Genomic DNA, 17,062 nt, shown 5'->3' on the forward strand with positions numbered 1-17,062 from the left:
TTCCTGACAGAGTAAAAAGCATATGATAATTCACAGAGCTGAGCGGATATACTAGGAAAGGACAGTTACAGCAAAAAAGGTATGAAAATTATACTAATGAAATCTATGGCATGGAGGAAGAACTGAGGAAATCTGGAAAGAATGCAATATTAAACTTGAATAAAATTCTTTTTACTTTATTTTATATTTTTAAAATTGCATCTTTCTCTTTTAACTGCCCCAGAAAAACAGAACATGATCTACATTAGTAAAACAGAATACAAATTGAATAGAAAGACCTAGAATGAGAACTTGTACCTGAAGTAGATAAACTGTCAATGAAAAGAAAAGATTGCAATCAATGAAACCAAATAATCCATTTGAACTAACTGCAATAACTCAAATGCACTAAAATATTTTTAAAAAATGGAAATCTACAAAGTATAAACTTCAGATATTTAGGTTCTAGCTTAAAATACATTTTAGATAAGAGTTTCCTATTCCAGGCCTATTAACACTCAATTATATGGCTGCTAAAAGAAAAAACTGATTGCACTACTTAAAGGCTATGGCATGATTTTTCATTTAAATTTTTTTCAGGTGGATTTTTCTAAATATATGATATACAATTTTGAAATACTTCTTAGCATGTGAAATATTTCCTGAAATTGCCTTATTGATAGGTGCTTTGGAACAATCCTTTTGAGGACAAATAAAAAGTTGGGTAAAGTATAGAAAACAGTTACTTGATGGACCTGGTAACTAACAAGACAGCAAGGAATTACCAGGCCCAGATCTGGGCTAGGAGAGAGGCTCAGGGAGGGTACCTGCTGACTTCTGAGGGAAAAGCTGAGGCTGAGCACTGTGGACACCTTTGCTCTGGACTGGGACACCCTGGGGCTACACAGCAGGCATAGGAGTGCATCTGAAGTAGGAGGTGCAGTCTATGAAATGTTTGAATCGTCTCAAACTCAGATGTGGATTAGGTGATGCCAGATTGTTACACTAGTAAGTGTCTTGAGATGCCTAATAAAAGCAAAGGTGACTCTTTCCGAAGAAATACATCATCAACTTATTTCTATAAGTGATTTTGCAAATACAATACCAAAGAGTAATCAAAACAATCAGGCATTCAATGAAATTATTCAATGAAAATGAGCAGAAGCAAAAGACAACAGAAACAGACTCACAAGGATTCCAGATATCTAAATTATCAGACACAGACTTTGAGATAACTATGCTTATTGTGTTATAAAAGACAAAAGATTGAGAACTGACAGAGAACTAAAATTAATTTTTTAAAATAATAAATTATTATGGGAATGGAAAATACAACCCTTAAGTTCAGATATTTTTATTAAACATAAATTTTTTTTACTATACTTAATTCTTTCTAATTTTTGAATAATTAAACATCTTTTGATAATAATAGTTATTATTTACTAAGTGCTTATCATTTGCCTGGTCCTGCTTAGAAGTTTCATACATCTTTATCTCATTTAATCTACACAACATCTTCAAGACACAGGCATTATTTTGTCAATGCAGAAGCTGAGCATCAGAGAGGTTAAGTAACTTGCTTAAGGTCAGATGTTAAATAACCAAGCTAGTATTCAAAACCCCATGCCTGTCTGATCCAAAACCTACACTCTGAAGGACTTGCCTCAAATAGAGATTCAAGTTTCCCTTAGCTAATCAAGGGGTCTCTGATATATCTACTGGAAGATGTCAAAAGAAGAAGGGGAAGCATCAAACTGAAAAATCCGGGACCAAATAGTAGATACTCTAAAAATGTCTGTTAATTTTCTGATGAGTCTAGGAATTAATCACATAGTTATACAGTGATGTAATAAGATCTATTTTTACTCCTCAGAGTTTCTGCTAAAACTACATCTCTATAAAGAATTTCTACAACTTTAAGATTTATCCCATTTACTAATTCCTAACTTTACTTCTCATGCCTTTATATGGATATATAAAACTTAAATAAGAGTACATACCTAATTAGTGACAGAGGGTGGACTAGAACCAGGCCTACGGACAACAAAGCTAGATTCTGATTATTATATCACACTGAAAATTACATTTATGTGTAATAAATAATATGTATGTTTAGGTGTACATGTAAATATACACACACACTTCCATGGGAAGAGCGTTATCTGAACACACACTCAGTGCACAGGCTGTAGCCAGTCCTCTGCTTAACTCAGAAACAGAGTCCACTAGGAAAAATCTACCTCACAAACCTTTGCAATAAGAAAGGACTCCTACTAACATTGCAATACCTAAGAAAGCAAGCAATGAAGGCAGACTCTTACTCTTTCAGAACTAGATTCAGCTAGAGTAAATTTATGTATCTCATTCTTATACATGATTAATAGACTATAACTTTTCCCCATATAATGCACAGCAAAGTTTCAGTTCTAAAATGCCTACAGTTAACTGATTATGCAAATCTTTTTTGTTTGGCTCCTCTGGTGTGACAAGAAATTAGGCAAAAATGCAAATGCAAAGATCCTATTTTAAACAAAACTATTGTGCCTGACACTGTAGGTACACTCCACATATAAACAGTCAGCAAAACACAATGAAACAAAACAGCAAACTGAGTACATTCCGAATCTATAAATGGCACAGCCAACTCCTTCAACTTTCCTCCCACAAATAAATAAATGCTTTACATTTAATAAAAATATATTTTTGACATCCACTATGGATACTATGCTAGATGTAGAGGACATTTAAATGTTAAAAAATATATATTTGATACAAACTAGAGAGGAAACCAAGATATGAAGGAAGCATGGACAGCAAAACATACCTACTAATGTTCAGTGTGCCACAAGCACTGATAGACAATGTTTTCTCTGTTTTCTTTTTAGTCCTCACAATAAGCCAGCAAGTTAAACAGTTGCTGTTTCTTAGATGAAAAAACTGAGGCTTTGAGCCACAAACTGAATATTTGTGCCCCCCTCCCATATTCACATATTGAAACCTAATGTCTAATGTGATGGTATTAGGAGGTGGTTACGTCCTAAGGGCAGAGTCCTCATGAATGGGCCAGTGCTCTTATAAGAGGCCCAGAGAGCCCATGTAGGGAACAGCCCACTAGAGACCCAGAGAGCACCAGCACGAAATTCCGGCCTAGAGGTCCCACAGGAGTAGGCCTAAGCACAGAGCGCCAGCGGAAGTGGAGCCCCCACAGAGAACCCCCATAGGGGTAGGCCCAGACACAGCACCACCATGGAGACAGGGCCACTGGGACTCCTGGAAACCTAAATCACTGCCCATGGGAACAGGACTGCCATGGGAACAGGGTCTGAAAGGCAGGACCCACCTCCTACCAGCCCCCAATCCCCAATACCAGTGGGCCTGGAGGACAGAGAATTGAGGGAAAAGATTGGCTCAAGCTTAAGGTTTGGGACATAAGGAAGAGCAATTTGAGAGCAGTAGGGAGCAACTTACCTCAGAATGATTCATACCTTGAGTGTCACCCATATCTGATTTAGATATTTAAATGAGACTTTTATAATTATAAGGTTCAACATACTAGTACTATACCAAGTGTTCAAGGCAAAGCTAACAAATGAAAGGATTGCACTTTTGTAAAAATGTCACCCACATAAACTTAAAAATTGAAATATATAATACTCACCTCTAGAGTTATCGTGAGCATCTATTTTCATTGTGTTCAGTGATAGAGTGAGCAAGAGAGGAATTTAATTTTAAATCAAGCTCTATGTGTATAATTTTCAGCTTTACCAAGAGTCCAACATATTTGAGTAATTTTAGTATAAAAACACTAAAATTGATAGAACAATGCCTTCTGATCTAAAGCACTGAAGTTGGGGGGATGAGAGGGCAGGGAGTATATTACCTGCAGTAGTCTCCTTGCTTAGCAACCTTGGCCAGGGAGAAAATGCAGTCAATAGCTGCTAGGTGATGTACTGCTGTACACAAGGATTGATAATGTTCACCGAAATTCCTACAGAAGCAACAACAAGAAGGTGAGCAAAAATGATTTCTTAGCACCTTATTACCTAAGATAAGCTAAAACAAAATAAACAGTCATAACTAGCAGCTAAGAGAGATGAAAATTACATGGAACTACTTTTCCTATTTAATATAATAATTTGATTACTGGCGCATCTTTTTGTTTCATTTGGATAGAACTGTATATTTTAAAAACAGCTTCTATACAAAAATGTCTACTATTAACACCATTATTGCACATTTCATCTCACCATGACATTACAGCTTAGAAATAATTAACACAGATGTAGCAATCATTTTCATTTAGTTTTAATATCATCATGAACGACCCAGATGGGTCAGCTTCCTTTTGTGCTTCTCTTCATAGCATCATCCAAACTAGAAATAACAGTTTCAATGTCTTTCACACTGAATTGGAAGCTTCTCCATGGTGGAGTTCATGTCCATCTTAACTATCATTATATCCCTAACATCCAGCCTACAACCTTGTCATAATCTTGAAGACAAGAAGAAAAGGACTTTTCTCAGTGATCTGCTATTATCTTATTAAGAGTGCATAGAGAAATTTACTTTCAAATTTGTTTTTTTAAAAATAACAGTCATTGCGTCAAATCTTTGGCTAATTAAATAGCTGGGCCCTAACCAGTTTGGCTCAGTGGATAGAGCGTCAGCCTGCGGACTCAGGGGTCCCAGGTTTGATTCCGGTCAGGGGCATGTACCTTGGTTGCGGGCACATCCCCAGCAGGGAGTGTGCAGGAGGGAGCTGATCGATGTTTCTCTCTCATCGATGTTTCTAACTCTCTATCCCTCTCCCTTCCTCTCTGTAAAAAAATCAATAAAATATATTTTAATAAATAAATAAATAAATAGCTGGTGGTCTAGAAGCTTAAAGGACTTTTTATTGAAAGACTTATTCAGAAAAAATATGGGAATGTACACAGGTTCCTTCTCTCTCTCTGTCCCGATCTCTCTCACTCTCTATCTCTCTCTCTCTCCTCCTCTCTCTCTTAATTTGTCCTGTTATCTCATAGCACAGGTATCCCTTACATCCTTTTAAAGAATTACTCCCCAAAAGACATAAGCATTCAGTATAATACTGCTCTTAACATAGATTGCTCTATTGTATGGTGGGTTATAGGAACTTTGAGATGTAGTCTGTTTGCTTCTTAAAAACAAAGGGTTTTAGAGTGCTTGCTAGCTTGAAAAGGCCACCAGATTAAGCTGCTACATGACCAGTTATTCTTATATTATCACTATATTGATTTTTTAGAATCTGTAATTTCTGATTTTTTCTTGTAGCATTAGAATAAAGTATTCTATGTAAACGACTTTTTTCAGATACTAAAAACATTTTAAGTACCCAGCTTTACTTTTGTGTTAACTATTTGTGAATTAAAAAGTGTATTTACAGCATATTTTATACTTCTCTGAGTACACAGAACGTAATGAACACAATTTGCCTATTTCTCACTGAATTAAAGTGCATCAAAACAAACAACATGAATCCCACTAACAGTGGTAAGAGGCTATGCTAAATCCCAAACACAAAGGAGACTGGCGCCTGGGAGCAGACAGGCAGCGCTCAGCTGCCACCTTAAAATGCCTCTTAGTTTTGAAGATGCCACGTGCTGCGTGAACCTAACACCCCTGGAGCACTTGCCCAGGGTTACGCCTCGTCCTTCCTAGTTGGCGTCAGTTTTTGATCAGACCATTCCTCCACCCGCTGGACTGTGCCCATGCTGTCCCTGTTTCATTACTGACCCGTCGGGTTGTCCTATTCTGGCACTCTCTCTTTTGCCAAAGAGCAGCCCCACGTGATGTTTCTGCTCTTGCCTCTCTGGACATGAGTATCAAAGGACCTTTGACATTAAAAAAAAACAGTCCATTTTCTCTTCCTCTCACTCCATGCTTCTCAGGTCTTGTCACCACAACTCTAACTTGCTAATACACAGCAGCCTTAGGGTGAGGGTAACCGATGACATGAAATGAGTGACACAGTTATCGGTGGAGAGCATTTCAGTTAAAAAATAGTAATAAAAAGGCAGGGAGGCATAAGGTGATTATTTTGATATGGACAACAATGTTCTTTCTCACATCAATTATATTAAGATATGAATAAAATAAAAAATGATCATAAACCTCAAACATCATCATCATGATAACTCTTACGAAGCCTTGTTTGACTTCTTGGTCTTTGTGCATTTTCTATACTTTGCCAAATTTCTAAAACATTATTCATACTTTGAAAACAACAATATGAAAATTGGGCAATTCGGATAACAATCTGATAGACTGGGTTTATGTCACAACAACATGCAGCTCTACAGCTAAGCCACCAGCCAACTTAAGGAGGAAGCCAAAACACTGCAATTTAATCTCTGGTCAGAAGACACTGCTGGTCCGTAGAGGGCAGATCAAAACACTCGGGTTCTAAAGCCGTTATGGCAGTTTACCATCAGATGTTGCTCAAAGATACCTGAAGTTAATAAAAATGGAAAATATTTTATTTTTTATTGGCGCTACTGTATGAAAGATACTATAATTCAATTTTTACAGACTATGCAATTGAGAAGATTATTCAATATCCACAGCCTATTTTCTGGAAGAAGAGACTTTTTTTGAGAGAGGGTCCCATTCATAGAATTTCTTCCAGTCTTGATTTCTTGCAATATTTTAATCAAAAGTAATATGACCAATGCACAACAGTTAGTATCTCAGTACGAGACAAATACACTTGTAATAGCTGGTATTCAATCCTCTGATGTCAGGTTCGTGAATGTTTTAAATGACATCATATTCACACCATCTGGCGCCTCGATTAACAGTGCACATAACAATCAACGCTGTTCTCAAGTGGGAGCTCTAGCTGCAAATGCTCATAACTACATTTCAGCCAGTATTCTTTTTCAGATAAAAACTTTAATGTATTTTTCTCATTTTGAAAGTAATATATGTACTAGTATATTATATAAACTTCTGAAATCATTATAGTAAATTAAAATATCCAGAAACCTTTCCATTCAGAAATAATCAGGTGATATTTGAGACTCTGTATGTGTGTGTGTGTGTGTGTGTGTGTGTGTGTGTGTGTGTGTGTGTGAATAGACATTTCTCCAAAGAATATAAACAAATGGACAATAATCATATTAACATAAGCATATATATTTGATTGTTTAAAATATAAAGATTTAGATGCTGTGCCTATATATGAATTTTCACATACAGAACTGTATCATGCTTCAATACTGTTTTGCACACTTCACTTAATATGTCATGAGTATCATAATCTCCTGTTATGTCATATTTAATGTTGGCTCACCCTTGGCAGTTTCTCACTTGCAACAGATGGTATAATGCAAGCAGAGTCTCCTGGGTGAACTTGACAGAACAGCCCAGGAAGAGGGCTGACACAGTAAGAAAGGTTTGAGGTCATGGTTTGGTGTATTAATAAAAGGGAACAGGAGAGGCAGGGGCCAATCAAAGATATTTAGGAAGGGAAAGAAACAAACGGGAATTTGATAAGAAATAAAGGGAGAAGGAAGAAAAGCAATAGAGAAGGCCCCCATTTTTAACCGGGAGACTGAGCCTTCTCTAGTCTAAAATAATGACAAGGGAGAACGTAACCCAATTTATCAAGTCATGTATACTATGACTAGAATGAATATGACTTACATCACCAAATCCCAGAACCCTAGGATGTGGCCCTGGAAGCTTGAAGGAAGTAATTTTAGTCCAATTTTCATGTTCTCAGTGATACTACTAAGGGAAAAGCCAAGAGAACTGAGATTCAAGGGCCCTGAAAACCCTTAAAATGGGAAATTGCAAGTAAATAGAGAAAGGAACGGAATAAACCAAATTTCTGTTCCTGGATGCAAGACTCTGAGTCAAGATAACCTCAAAAGACTCAGGATAAGTAAATTAGAATCTCTTTCTGACCCTATAATTGAAGACTTCCCTGGGCAAAAAGAAATATAAACCTTTTAAAAACTGTCACATAATATCTCTTTGGTTCTTTTTCCCCCCCCCCCCACTTGTCAGATTGGTTACTTTAAATATATATAAAGTCCCTGGAGGAACCTGCTGAATATTTGCTGTTGAAGTTTTTAAAGAGAACGACCAAGAGAGATTTTTGTTTAGAGAGGTGCCTACGGATTGACCTTGGGCAGGCTTGACAGCCTGAGGGCAAAGGGTACAGATGCCACTATCAGGCACCCTGGCTTGAATCTGTGCTCCAATCCTTAACCTATAAGCTACTTCATATTTCTGCATCTCATTCTATTTGTTTTTAAATCGAGGGTGACAAATCTTAACTCACAGGGCTCTTGTGAGGAATAACGAGCGAGTATGTATTAAAGTGCTTAGATGAGTGGTGGTTTAGAGCCAGCGCCTACGGACTCATGAAAGTCATTTGTGCACATCTCTTCGCAGCTCCTGTCCACGGTAGCTTAAAATCAGTCATGGTGAAAATATTTACACTGCAGAAATCGGCAAACCCCACAAGCACTACTACTGTTCCAGAGAGCTGGCTGTTAACCATTTACCAACACACTACTGACTTCAATGTGTCAGCATGAACAATGACTATTAATAAATCCAGAATATAACATATTCTTTAAGGCAACGGCAAACACTCTTCAAAAGAAATCTCGTATTATAAAAAACAAAAAGGTGGGGAACCTTTTTGTTTTTCACAATTCTAGATTCAAATAGACTAAAGAAATAACATAACCAAATGCAATGTACAAAAGTTGATTAGATCTTTCATTTAAAAATTTGAGGGAGGTAACTAAATATATTCTTAAATTAATATTAATTTTCTGCCCAGCTAGTGTGGCTCAGAAGTTGAGCATTGACCCAGGAACCAAGAGGTCACCACTTCAATGCCTAGTCAGGGAGCATGGCCAGGTTGCAGGCTTGATCCCCGGTGGGGGGCATGCAGGAAGCAGCTGATCGATGATGTTCCTCTCTCATCGATGTTTCTATCTCTCTCTCCCTCTCCCTTCCCCTCTCTCTAAAAAAGTCAATAAAAACATATTTTTAAATTAATTTAAAACATATATATTAATTTTTCTTAGGTATGGTAATGGTATTAAGATTATATAGCAGCATATCCTTATTTTTAGAAAATGTATGCTTAAATATTTAGGGGTGAAGTGTTCTAATATCTAAAACTTACTTTCAAACGTTTCAGGGGGAAAAAGCGTATGAGAGATATAAGACAAATACGGCAAAAGATTAACGCTTTTAGGTTAACCTTCAGGGTACATAGGTATTCATTTCAACTATCCCACAGATTTAAATTTTTTCAAAATAAAAAGTTAGGGAGGAAACAAAACAATTAACCCACACTTGTCCAACTCTGAAAATGTTAAGCCTTTATATAAGAAAAGTCAACAAAGTCCAAGGTAGAATTTCAAAAAGATGACTCTACTAAACATCCTTAGCAACAAAATGTTAGCACAGTAACAATAGAGTATATTTGGTCTCTCGTCAAAGACTAAAATGAGCTTACATTTCAATGGATTAAAAATAAAATCAGAGGACACATGTACTCAACTATTTTATGGCAGGTCACAAGCAGTAATCCCTACTTTTCTTTTTGATGGAAAGATTTTCCGGTCTATTTCTCATAGCAAAAAGTCAGATTATGTTTTTCATTGTAAACTCACTCTAGAAAATCAAGCCATTCAGCATTGCAGTCAAGGACTAGCTGCTCCCGGAGCTGATTCAGATGTCTGTAATTTTCTACAATAAAAGGAGAGTGGAAGCGGCTCACAGCTTTTGTGCTAAAAGAGGGGAAAACATAAATAGGAAATCAAGGTTACTAAAAAATCAGTAATGCCATCTCTTCACAAAATTAAAGTAGTTATTTATTATTCTCTGATGAACCTTGAAAGTAAATAGCTGTAAACAGAATATTCTTTAATTATGGCCCTGAACTCTGGATTCCAAAGATCGTTGTTGTAAATAAAGTACTTGGAGTTCACAGGACTTGTTCAGGAAGCTTTTAAAATGCATTTTAAATTATATCCATATGGCAAAGTCAAAGTTTAGATTTTCATTTCATAAGCAGAAAGCTTTTTCTTTAAATTATACTAAATGAAAATGTTTGCTTTAAAAAAAAAATAAGACCAGAAGCAAATATGGCAAAATAAGTCCTGCCAAAGATGGAAAGTGGATACATTGGTGAAGGCCATACTAGTCTTTATATTTTATACTTTTCTGTGTCATTAAAGCATTTCCATGGAAAAAAAAATAAAGCATTACAAAAATAGCAATGCATAAATTCAGGAAGCAAAGAGGAGTTCTTCGTGGTCTAACTGTAGATGCATGGTGACCCTGGATGGGAAGAAATACCCTGTGCTCCTCCTCTGGGCTTGCATATAATCTCTGCTTCTTCAAGAAGCTGTAGAGCACATTAGGGGATGCCGTGGGTCCCCAGTCAGAGAATCTGGGCCAAGGCCCCAACTCTGCCACTTACTATATGACTTTGGGCAAAAATAACTGACCTCTAACCATCACTTTCCTCATCTATAAAATGGGCATAATAACAGCATCTACCTCACAGGTACTGTTGAAAGGATCAACTAGATAGAGGTTGAGTATCTCTGTCATTAGTATCAATGTTAGGGCTTGTTCTGTGGTGGTCGTGGTGGTTGTTACTGCTGTTGATATTATTACTATAATGAGACCTTCACAAAGAAAAGGTCAGGGTTGAGTGATAAGCAAGTGATGACAGAATGTATTCTGACCTTTGCTCCCCACTCCTGCGATACGCTGTCATAGTTATCTTTAATGTGGCAAGTTACTGGACTAGGGGTAACCCTTTCAGATTAAAATCTGACTAATGCTACTTTAATCTATCCCTGTCAGGACTCCAATGGCCAAACAATAGATAAAAAATTATAATGAAGCTTCCCCAAACTATCTTATTTATTCATTCAATTTACATCACTGCAGGTTCAAAAGTTGCTGGCACGGATTTATGCTTTGTCTGTTGCTTTTAAATTAGCTCATCTAGATTTCTATGCAAATATATTTATCATAGCTTTCTCTTCTGACCAAATTTCCGTTACTGTTCTACATAGACTAACATGATTTTTAGCCATTTCTCTTCATAAAGCATATTTCCATTCATTAGCTGTAGTACAGGACAAAAGTAAATAAAGGAAAAAATGCCTGCAAGAAGAAAACAATACCCCCTAAAATTAACAACAGTCAAATCTCAATTACAACTTCTGGTAACATGGGGGGAGAGGGGGAGAAAGATGGTATTTAGAGCTAAGAAACCCATAATTGTATCTTCAACATCCTTTGATAGTGGCAATTGATAATAGTTTTTTTTAATTACAATACTAAATTAATAACCATCCACACATCATGTCAAGATTTTTTTCCAGTCTTAACAGAGTTCCTTCATACCACCACCAGCTATAGCCACTCTTCTACTATCTAAAGCAAATGTAACATTTTCATCTCAAATTCATGCAAGCATATTAATAACAGTAGCAATAAATATTCCATAAAGCACAGGGGATTAATCCTCTTGGGGATTAATGCTAACCAAGGAAAAAACGCAGTCTCAATGCAGTCCTCTAATTTTGTTTTTGATTAATTTATTTTCATCAATTTATGATGTAACTCACAGAAAAGATTTAATGAACTATTACAACTATGTGCCATGGAAAGCATAGAGAATAAAGAAATGCAGAGCTTAGGGAAGTAGAAAATGGGATTTCAGCTTCATAAAAGAAATGTCAGGTATGGCATTCATCAAGAAGTTCAAGCAACCAAATTAGTCTTATAATTAAAGGTCCCTCAACTTTTTTCTCTCACGTGTCTAAAGTGTACTCTGACGTATAAAAATAGAACAGTAATTTACAAAACAAGAAAACAAATGTTTACAAGTAAAATGCCTTAGGAAAAAATGTTTTAAAATTCATGATAAAAAGAATGAAAAATAATTTTTCTTTGGTTAAAGCTCCATTAAAAAAAATGGTAAGAATTGCTTTTTATGAAAAGGATGTGGTTATTATTAGTCAGTAGCACACAGATATATAAAAGTCATTTTAATTCATGTTAATATAAAAATACATATTATGAAACCTACCTTCCAACTTTAATCCAATCAGTTGGTATACAAGCTACAGCAGAGTTCTTTATTTCAATCATAAACTAAAACAAATATAAATAAAAATTAGATTTTTAAATGATTAACCATTATATTTTAAAGCTTCCTCAATAAATATTATTCTAAACAAATAAATCCAGTATTATTCTCGGGAGAGTTTATATAAGTCCATACAATCAAATATTATTAACTGTGGTTCCAATATTGGAGATAAAGTACAATTTGTATTGAGCCATAAGTTTGTAACAGAGGAGATAATTTGACACGTTAATTTTTATAACATTGTTTTATGCATACTACAAATGGTGATTTTTTTCATCAATGACCTATTTCGTTTATTAGTATCCACTTACGTTAGAAAGTCTATTACTTGGTAAAAATACTGAATTTCTAAGTACAGATGTTCAATTATTGGATGTTATACAAGTTTGAGATATGGTCCCTCCTCTATTCTGAACAGAATAGGATTTATTATAATAGCTTTTATCCAAGGAACCTGAGTCCTCTAAAAGTATCCTCATAAAGAAAGCACTGACTTCCCCAATTATTAAGGAAGATATTTCTCCCCATGAGTGCTTTAAGTTATATAAACTATATCTTTATAGATCCAACTGTGGTCTACAAGACAGCTTTTCTGAAATCAGCCAAAAAGCAAGTGAAATCAAGTTCTCTCACACCTTTCATTTTTAGCATTCATTATAGATCATCTCATCTTCCTGCTCCCATTCCTGTATTATTGCGATGAAATTCAATATTTTATTCAAATAAATAAACCTATTTTGTACAGGATGGAACCCAGAAGCTCTGTGGCCACCACTAATTTTGAGATGGCTATAGGAACTTTTTTACACTAATTAGTTTTATAACATTTGGGGTACTTATAATCTGCTTATTATTAACTAAAGGCCCAGTGCATGAAATTTGTGCACGGGTAGGGTCCCTAGGCCTGGCTGGCGATCAGGGCCAATCGGGGCCTTCTGGCTGCTGGCCAGGGCCTTCCTTCCCTGGCTGCCAGCTGCCAGCCGGGGCCTTCCTTCATTCTGCGCCGCCCCCTGGTGCTCAGCGCACATCATAGTGAGCGATCGAACTCCCGGTCTCCCGGTTGAACTCCCGGGGGGACAGTTTGCATATTAGCCTTTTATATATACATAGATAGTATCAGCCTGGCTCTTGAGTTTATTTTTTTAATAACAGAAACACTGTAGCTTTTACATTAATTATACTACCAATTAATAGTCAATTTTAAGAAATTTTGTTCTTAGCAAAAAATTTTTAACTAATTATGTCCTCTTGTTTAAAGAGGAATTAATACGTTCAAATCTGCCACACCCAGTTAAACAGTTAAGAGTGAAGAGTCCAAAAAAGTCCATTTTGGCTACAAAAAGTGAGGGGGAAAAAAACATAAAATAAATATCATGGATAGGAATTATAAAATCTCTTTAAAACTATGCTAAAAAAAATTCTGGTTAAATATTATTTTTAAATGTACTATGAGAAGACATATCGGTCTTTTGATAAAATAATTCTGGGAAGAGTTATTTATGCCAAAAGTAAACCAAAAAATTTGGGAACATATTGGATCACTAACATTCAGGAAGGACACATCTAGATCAAAATGACTAACACAGAGCTCCGTGGCGGTGACGAAGGGTGGTAAAAATTTTGAAAAGAAGCCCAAACTGCTTCAGTGAGGTCACTGGGCGGCCAGCTAGGTAAGTACATAATTTGAAGTAATTGGCCATGACAAGGCTGGATTCAAATCTGTGTCTTATACACATTACAAACCACTACAGGTCACAGCCCCTTGGAGCAGCTTATGAACAGTTTGGAGCATAACCCTTCAGTCAGTAAGTATCCAGGGTGTACCCTAAGGAGCACAGCCCCTCCAGCAAGCCACACGCTGAACCAATACAGATGCAAGACAGAGTGGGAGTCAGGAGAGCCCACGTGGTCCTGCTGCTTGTTAAGCTCCTGGGCCACTTCCTCAGGAGCTTTTATATATACATAGATAGTATCAGCCTGGCTCTTGAGTTTACTTTTTTAATAACAGAAACACTGTAGCTTTTACATTAATTATACTACCAATGAATAGTCAATTTTAAGAATTTTTGTTCTTAGCCACATCCTGTTTCCTCACTTTCTCCAGTGGTCCCAGGTTTTCAGCCTGTGTTTCTCCTCAGAATTATCATCAAACAAGAGGCCTGGTGCATGGATTCGTGCACCAGTGGGGTCCCTCAGCCTGGCCTGTGGGGATCGGGCCAAAACTGACTCTCCGACATCCCCCGAGGGGTCCCGGATTGCGAGAGGGCGGTTCTCGGGTGACGCACCCTGGAATTGGGCCCCCTCCTCTCTGGTTCCAGGTGCATCACCCGAGAACTGCAGTTGCCAAGTCACCACAGCTTGGCAGCTCCTGCATTGAGCATCTGCCCCCTGGTGGTCAGTGTGCATCATAGCTACCGGTTGGAGCGTCTGCCCCCTGGTGGTCATTGCACCTCATAGCTACTGGTCGAATGGTCGGACAGTTGCTTAGGCTTTTATATAGATAGATAGCAGATTTTCCCTCTTCTCCACTGATTACGGAAGAAGAGATTCACTACTGCCTTTTATAAACATTCTAAGAATGGGCAGAGAGGCCTTTTTTTTTTTAAAGCCTTTGTTGTTAAAGAAAAGAAAACCAACTGAAATGGAAAGTAACATATATTTCAGAAATCTTAGAAAGTTCTCACAGCAACTTTCCCTGCTCTATGATTCCTGACTGTTTCTTAGATGTTGCTGTGAGAAGTCTGTCTTGATTTAGCAATCTTTCAGATGCTTCTCCTGGACCCAATGCTGTCTTGGGTAAATGTCAGATGATGTTACTCAAACTATAGCTTGTGGTATCACTGGGGTGGCATCATTGCGAAGTTTGCTGAAATTCTCAACTCACCCCAGAAACTGCTTTCTGTTTTCTCCAATACCACACTTACCCCAACCCTCCCCCCTTTTCTTTCTCACCCTCTCTTAAGAATTTTCAACTGTTGTTTTTTGTTTTTTAATGTAGAAGTAAGATTTAACAGAGAATGCTTTCCACATCTTAAATACACTAAGCAGATATTTGGATGTGCTGCATGCTATAAATTAATGCATTTTTTTAAAAGATTTTTCTCTCAAATTTCTTTTCTTTCCTTAAGAATAATAATATTGCCCTGACTGGTTTGGCTCAGTGGATAGAGTGTTGGCCTGCGGACTTAAGGGTCCCGGGTTCGATTCCAGTCAAGGGCATGTACCTTGCTTGGTTGTAGGCACATCCCCGGAAGGGGGTGTGCAGGAAGCAGCTGATAGATGCTTCTCTCTCATCGATGTTTCTAACTCTCTTTCCCACTCCCTTCCTCTCTGTAAAAAATCAATAAAATATATATTTTTTAAAAGAACAATAATATTTATCAATACTACTGCAAATTTAAATATCACTCCATATCCACTCCATGTTTAATTCAAGGTTAAGAGAGAATTCTCTGTATACATAAAATATGACAGAGGTCATAACAGAAGCAGTGAACTATGTAAAGCTATGTAAGTTTCTGCTTTCATTATTTCCTTATAAACAAATACTTTCAGAGTCAGAGACACTAAGGCACCATAGTCAATAAGGCTTAAAATTCTAATGAGTATACAAAAACTGGGAACAGGTGAAAATGAATGTTGTCGAAAGTAACCCTGGCTTGACAGTCTATTTACCTATTTAAATATCCATGTACCATTTGCACTGCTATAAACAGGTTTATAAAGATTATTACAAAAGTTATTGTACAGAAGTAAAACTTCAGACAGAAAAGAAGGGTATAAAATAGAAGCACATGTATATAAAATAAGGGTTTTCCTCCCTTTCTCCCTCACTGATCAGAAGTAATCATATTTGATGAAGTTTGTTCTTAGTCCTTTAAGTATCTCAAAATAATTTGCTGATATACCTTTAGTACAAATTTTTAACAGAATTTGATTATAACAATGCCGACTAGTTAGACTTCATTTGGTGTTTATTTAGAATCACTAATTCTCAAAAATGTCATAGAAGTGATTCTACATTAATTTGTACTATTAAAATTCTAATAGTAGGAGGTTTTTAAAAACCAATGAGATTCCATTCTACTGTTAATAACTAAGAAATTTCTCACCTCAAATTCATCACTGAAAACCTATCTTAGTGAGATAGGTTTACTAGGTTAAGTGAAGAATAAGATAATCTATCTCCCTCCCTAATCATTTGTAATCCAATTACTTCATCTCCATGTGGTGCTTTTTCTTAAACTTCAATGCTACACTGATAAAAATAAAATAAAATAACTAATTTAGTGTCCTTTATGAGTTCCTCATTATTTTTACTTAAAAACTGCCAATCGATTCCAGGACTGCCTTCCCAAGATTTAAGTTTTATTTTAGTTTGAATACTATGAGCTCTAAAATGTCTGGATTAAATAAAATCCATGATGTTGAGAATCCCTTATGTTGATATCTATGAGTAGAGTGAAATAATGACATGGTAGAAAGAGTCAGGCAGAACTAGAATGGAATTGGGCTTCTGACTTACCTACATACTCCAGTTTTCTTTCCGGCAAAACTGGAAAAACCCCTTCTTGTCTTGTTACAAGGATTAAATTTGATAACATATGCAAAGCGTTTAGCATCATTCTAGACTTTAACAAGTGCTGGTTAATGGTAACTATATTACTACTACTACTACTATTATTATTATTATTATTATTATTATTATTATTATTTGAGTAACATTTGTGTAGTGCTTTATGATTAGAAAGCACATTCACATATTTTAGCACAATTGGTCTTCATGGTAGACTCATGACGAAGGTGACCCTTTGGTCTTCATGGTAGACTCATGACGAAGGTGACCCTTCCATGGTCACACAGCATGTGAGTGCAAGGACTGACACTTACATATCTTTTATTAATGTTACTAAG

General features: G+C 36.4%; 1 protein-coding gene across 2 annotated transcripts in view; it reads right to left on the minus strand.

Moving 5' to 3' along the window:
- Nucleotides 1–17,062, minus strand: part of MSH3 (mutS homolog 3) — a 117,760-nt gene that overhangs the window by 29,800 nt on the left and 70,898 nt on the right. For both annotated transcript variants that reach the window (XR_002828157.1, XM_014451038.2), the window contains exons 16-18: nt 12,086–12,150; nt 9,645–9,761; nt 3,860–3,967 (exon numbers count right to left, since the gene is read on the minus strand). Coding sequence is in view for 1 of the 2 variants with exons in the window: in XM_014451038.2 (XP_014306524.1) it covers nt 3,860–3,967; nt 9,645–9,761; nt 12,086–12,150 (290 nt within the window). In the remaining variant the exon portion in view is untranslated. The remainder of the gene's footprint in view (nt 1–3,859; nt 3,968–9,644; nt 9,762–12,085; nt 12,151–17,062) is intronic.

The sequence above is a fragment of the Myotis lucifugus genome, unplaced genomic scaffold, assembly GCF_000147115.1.
Source record: "Myotis lucifugus unplaced genomic scaffold, Myoluc2.0 scaffold_0, whole genome shotgun sequence".
Lineage (NCBI taxonomy): Eukaryota > Metazoa > Chordata > Mammalia > Chiroptera > Vespertilionidae > Myotis > Myotis lucifugus.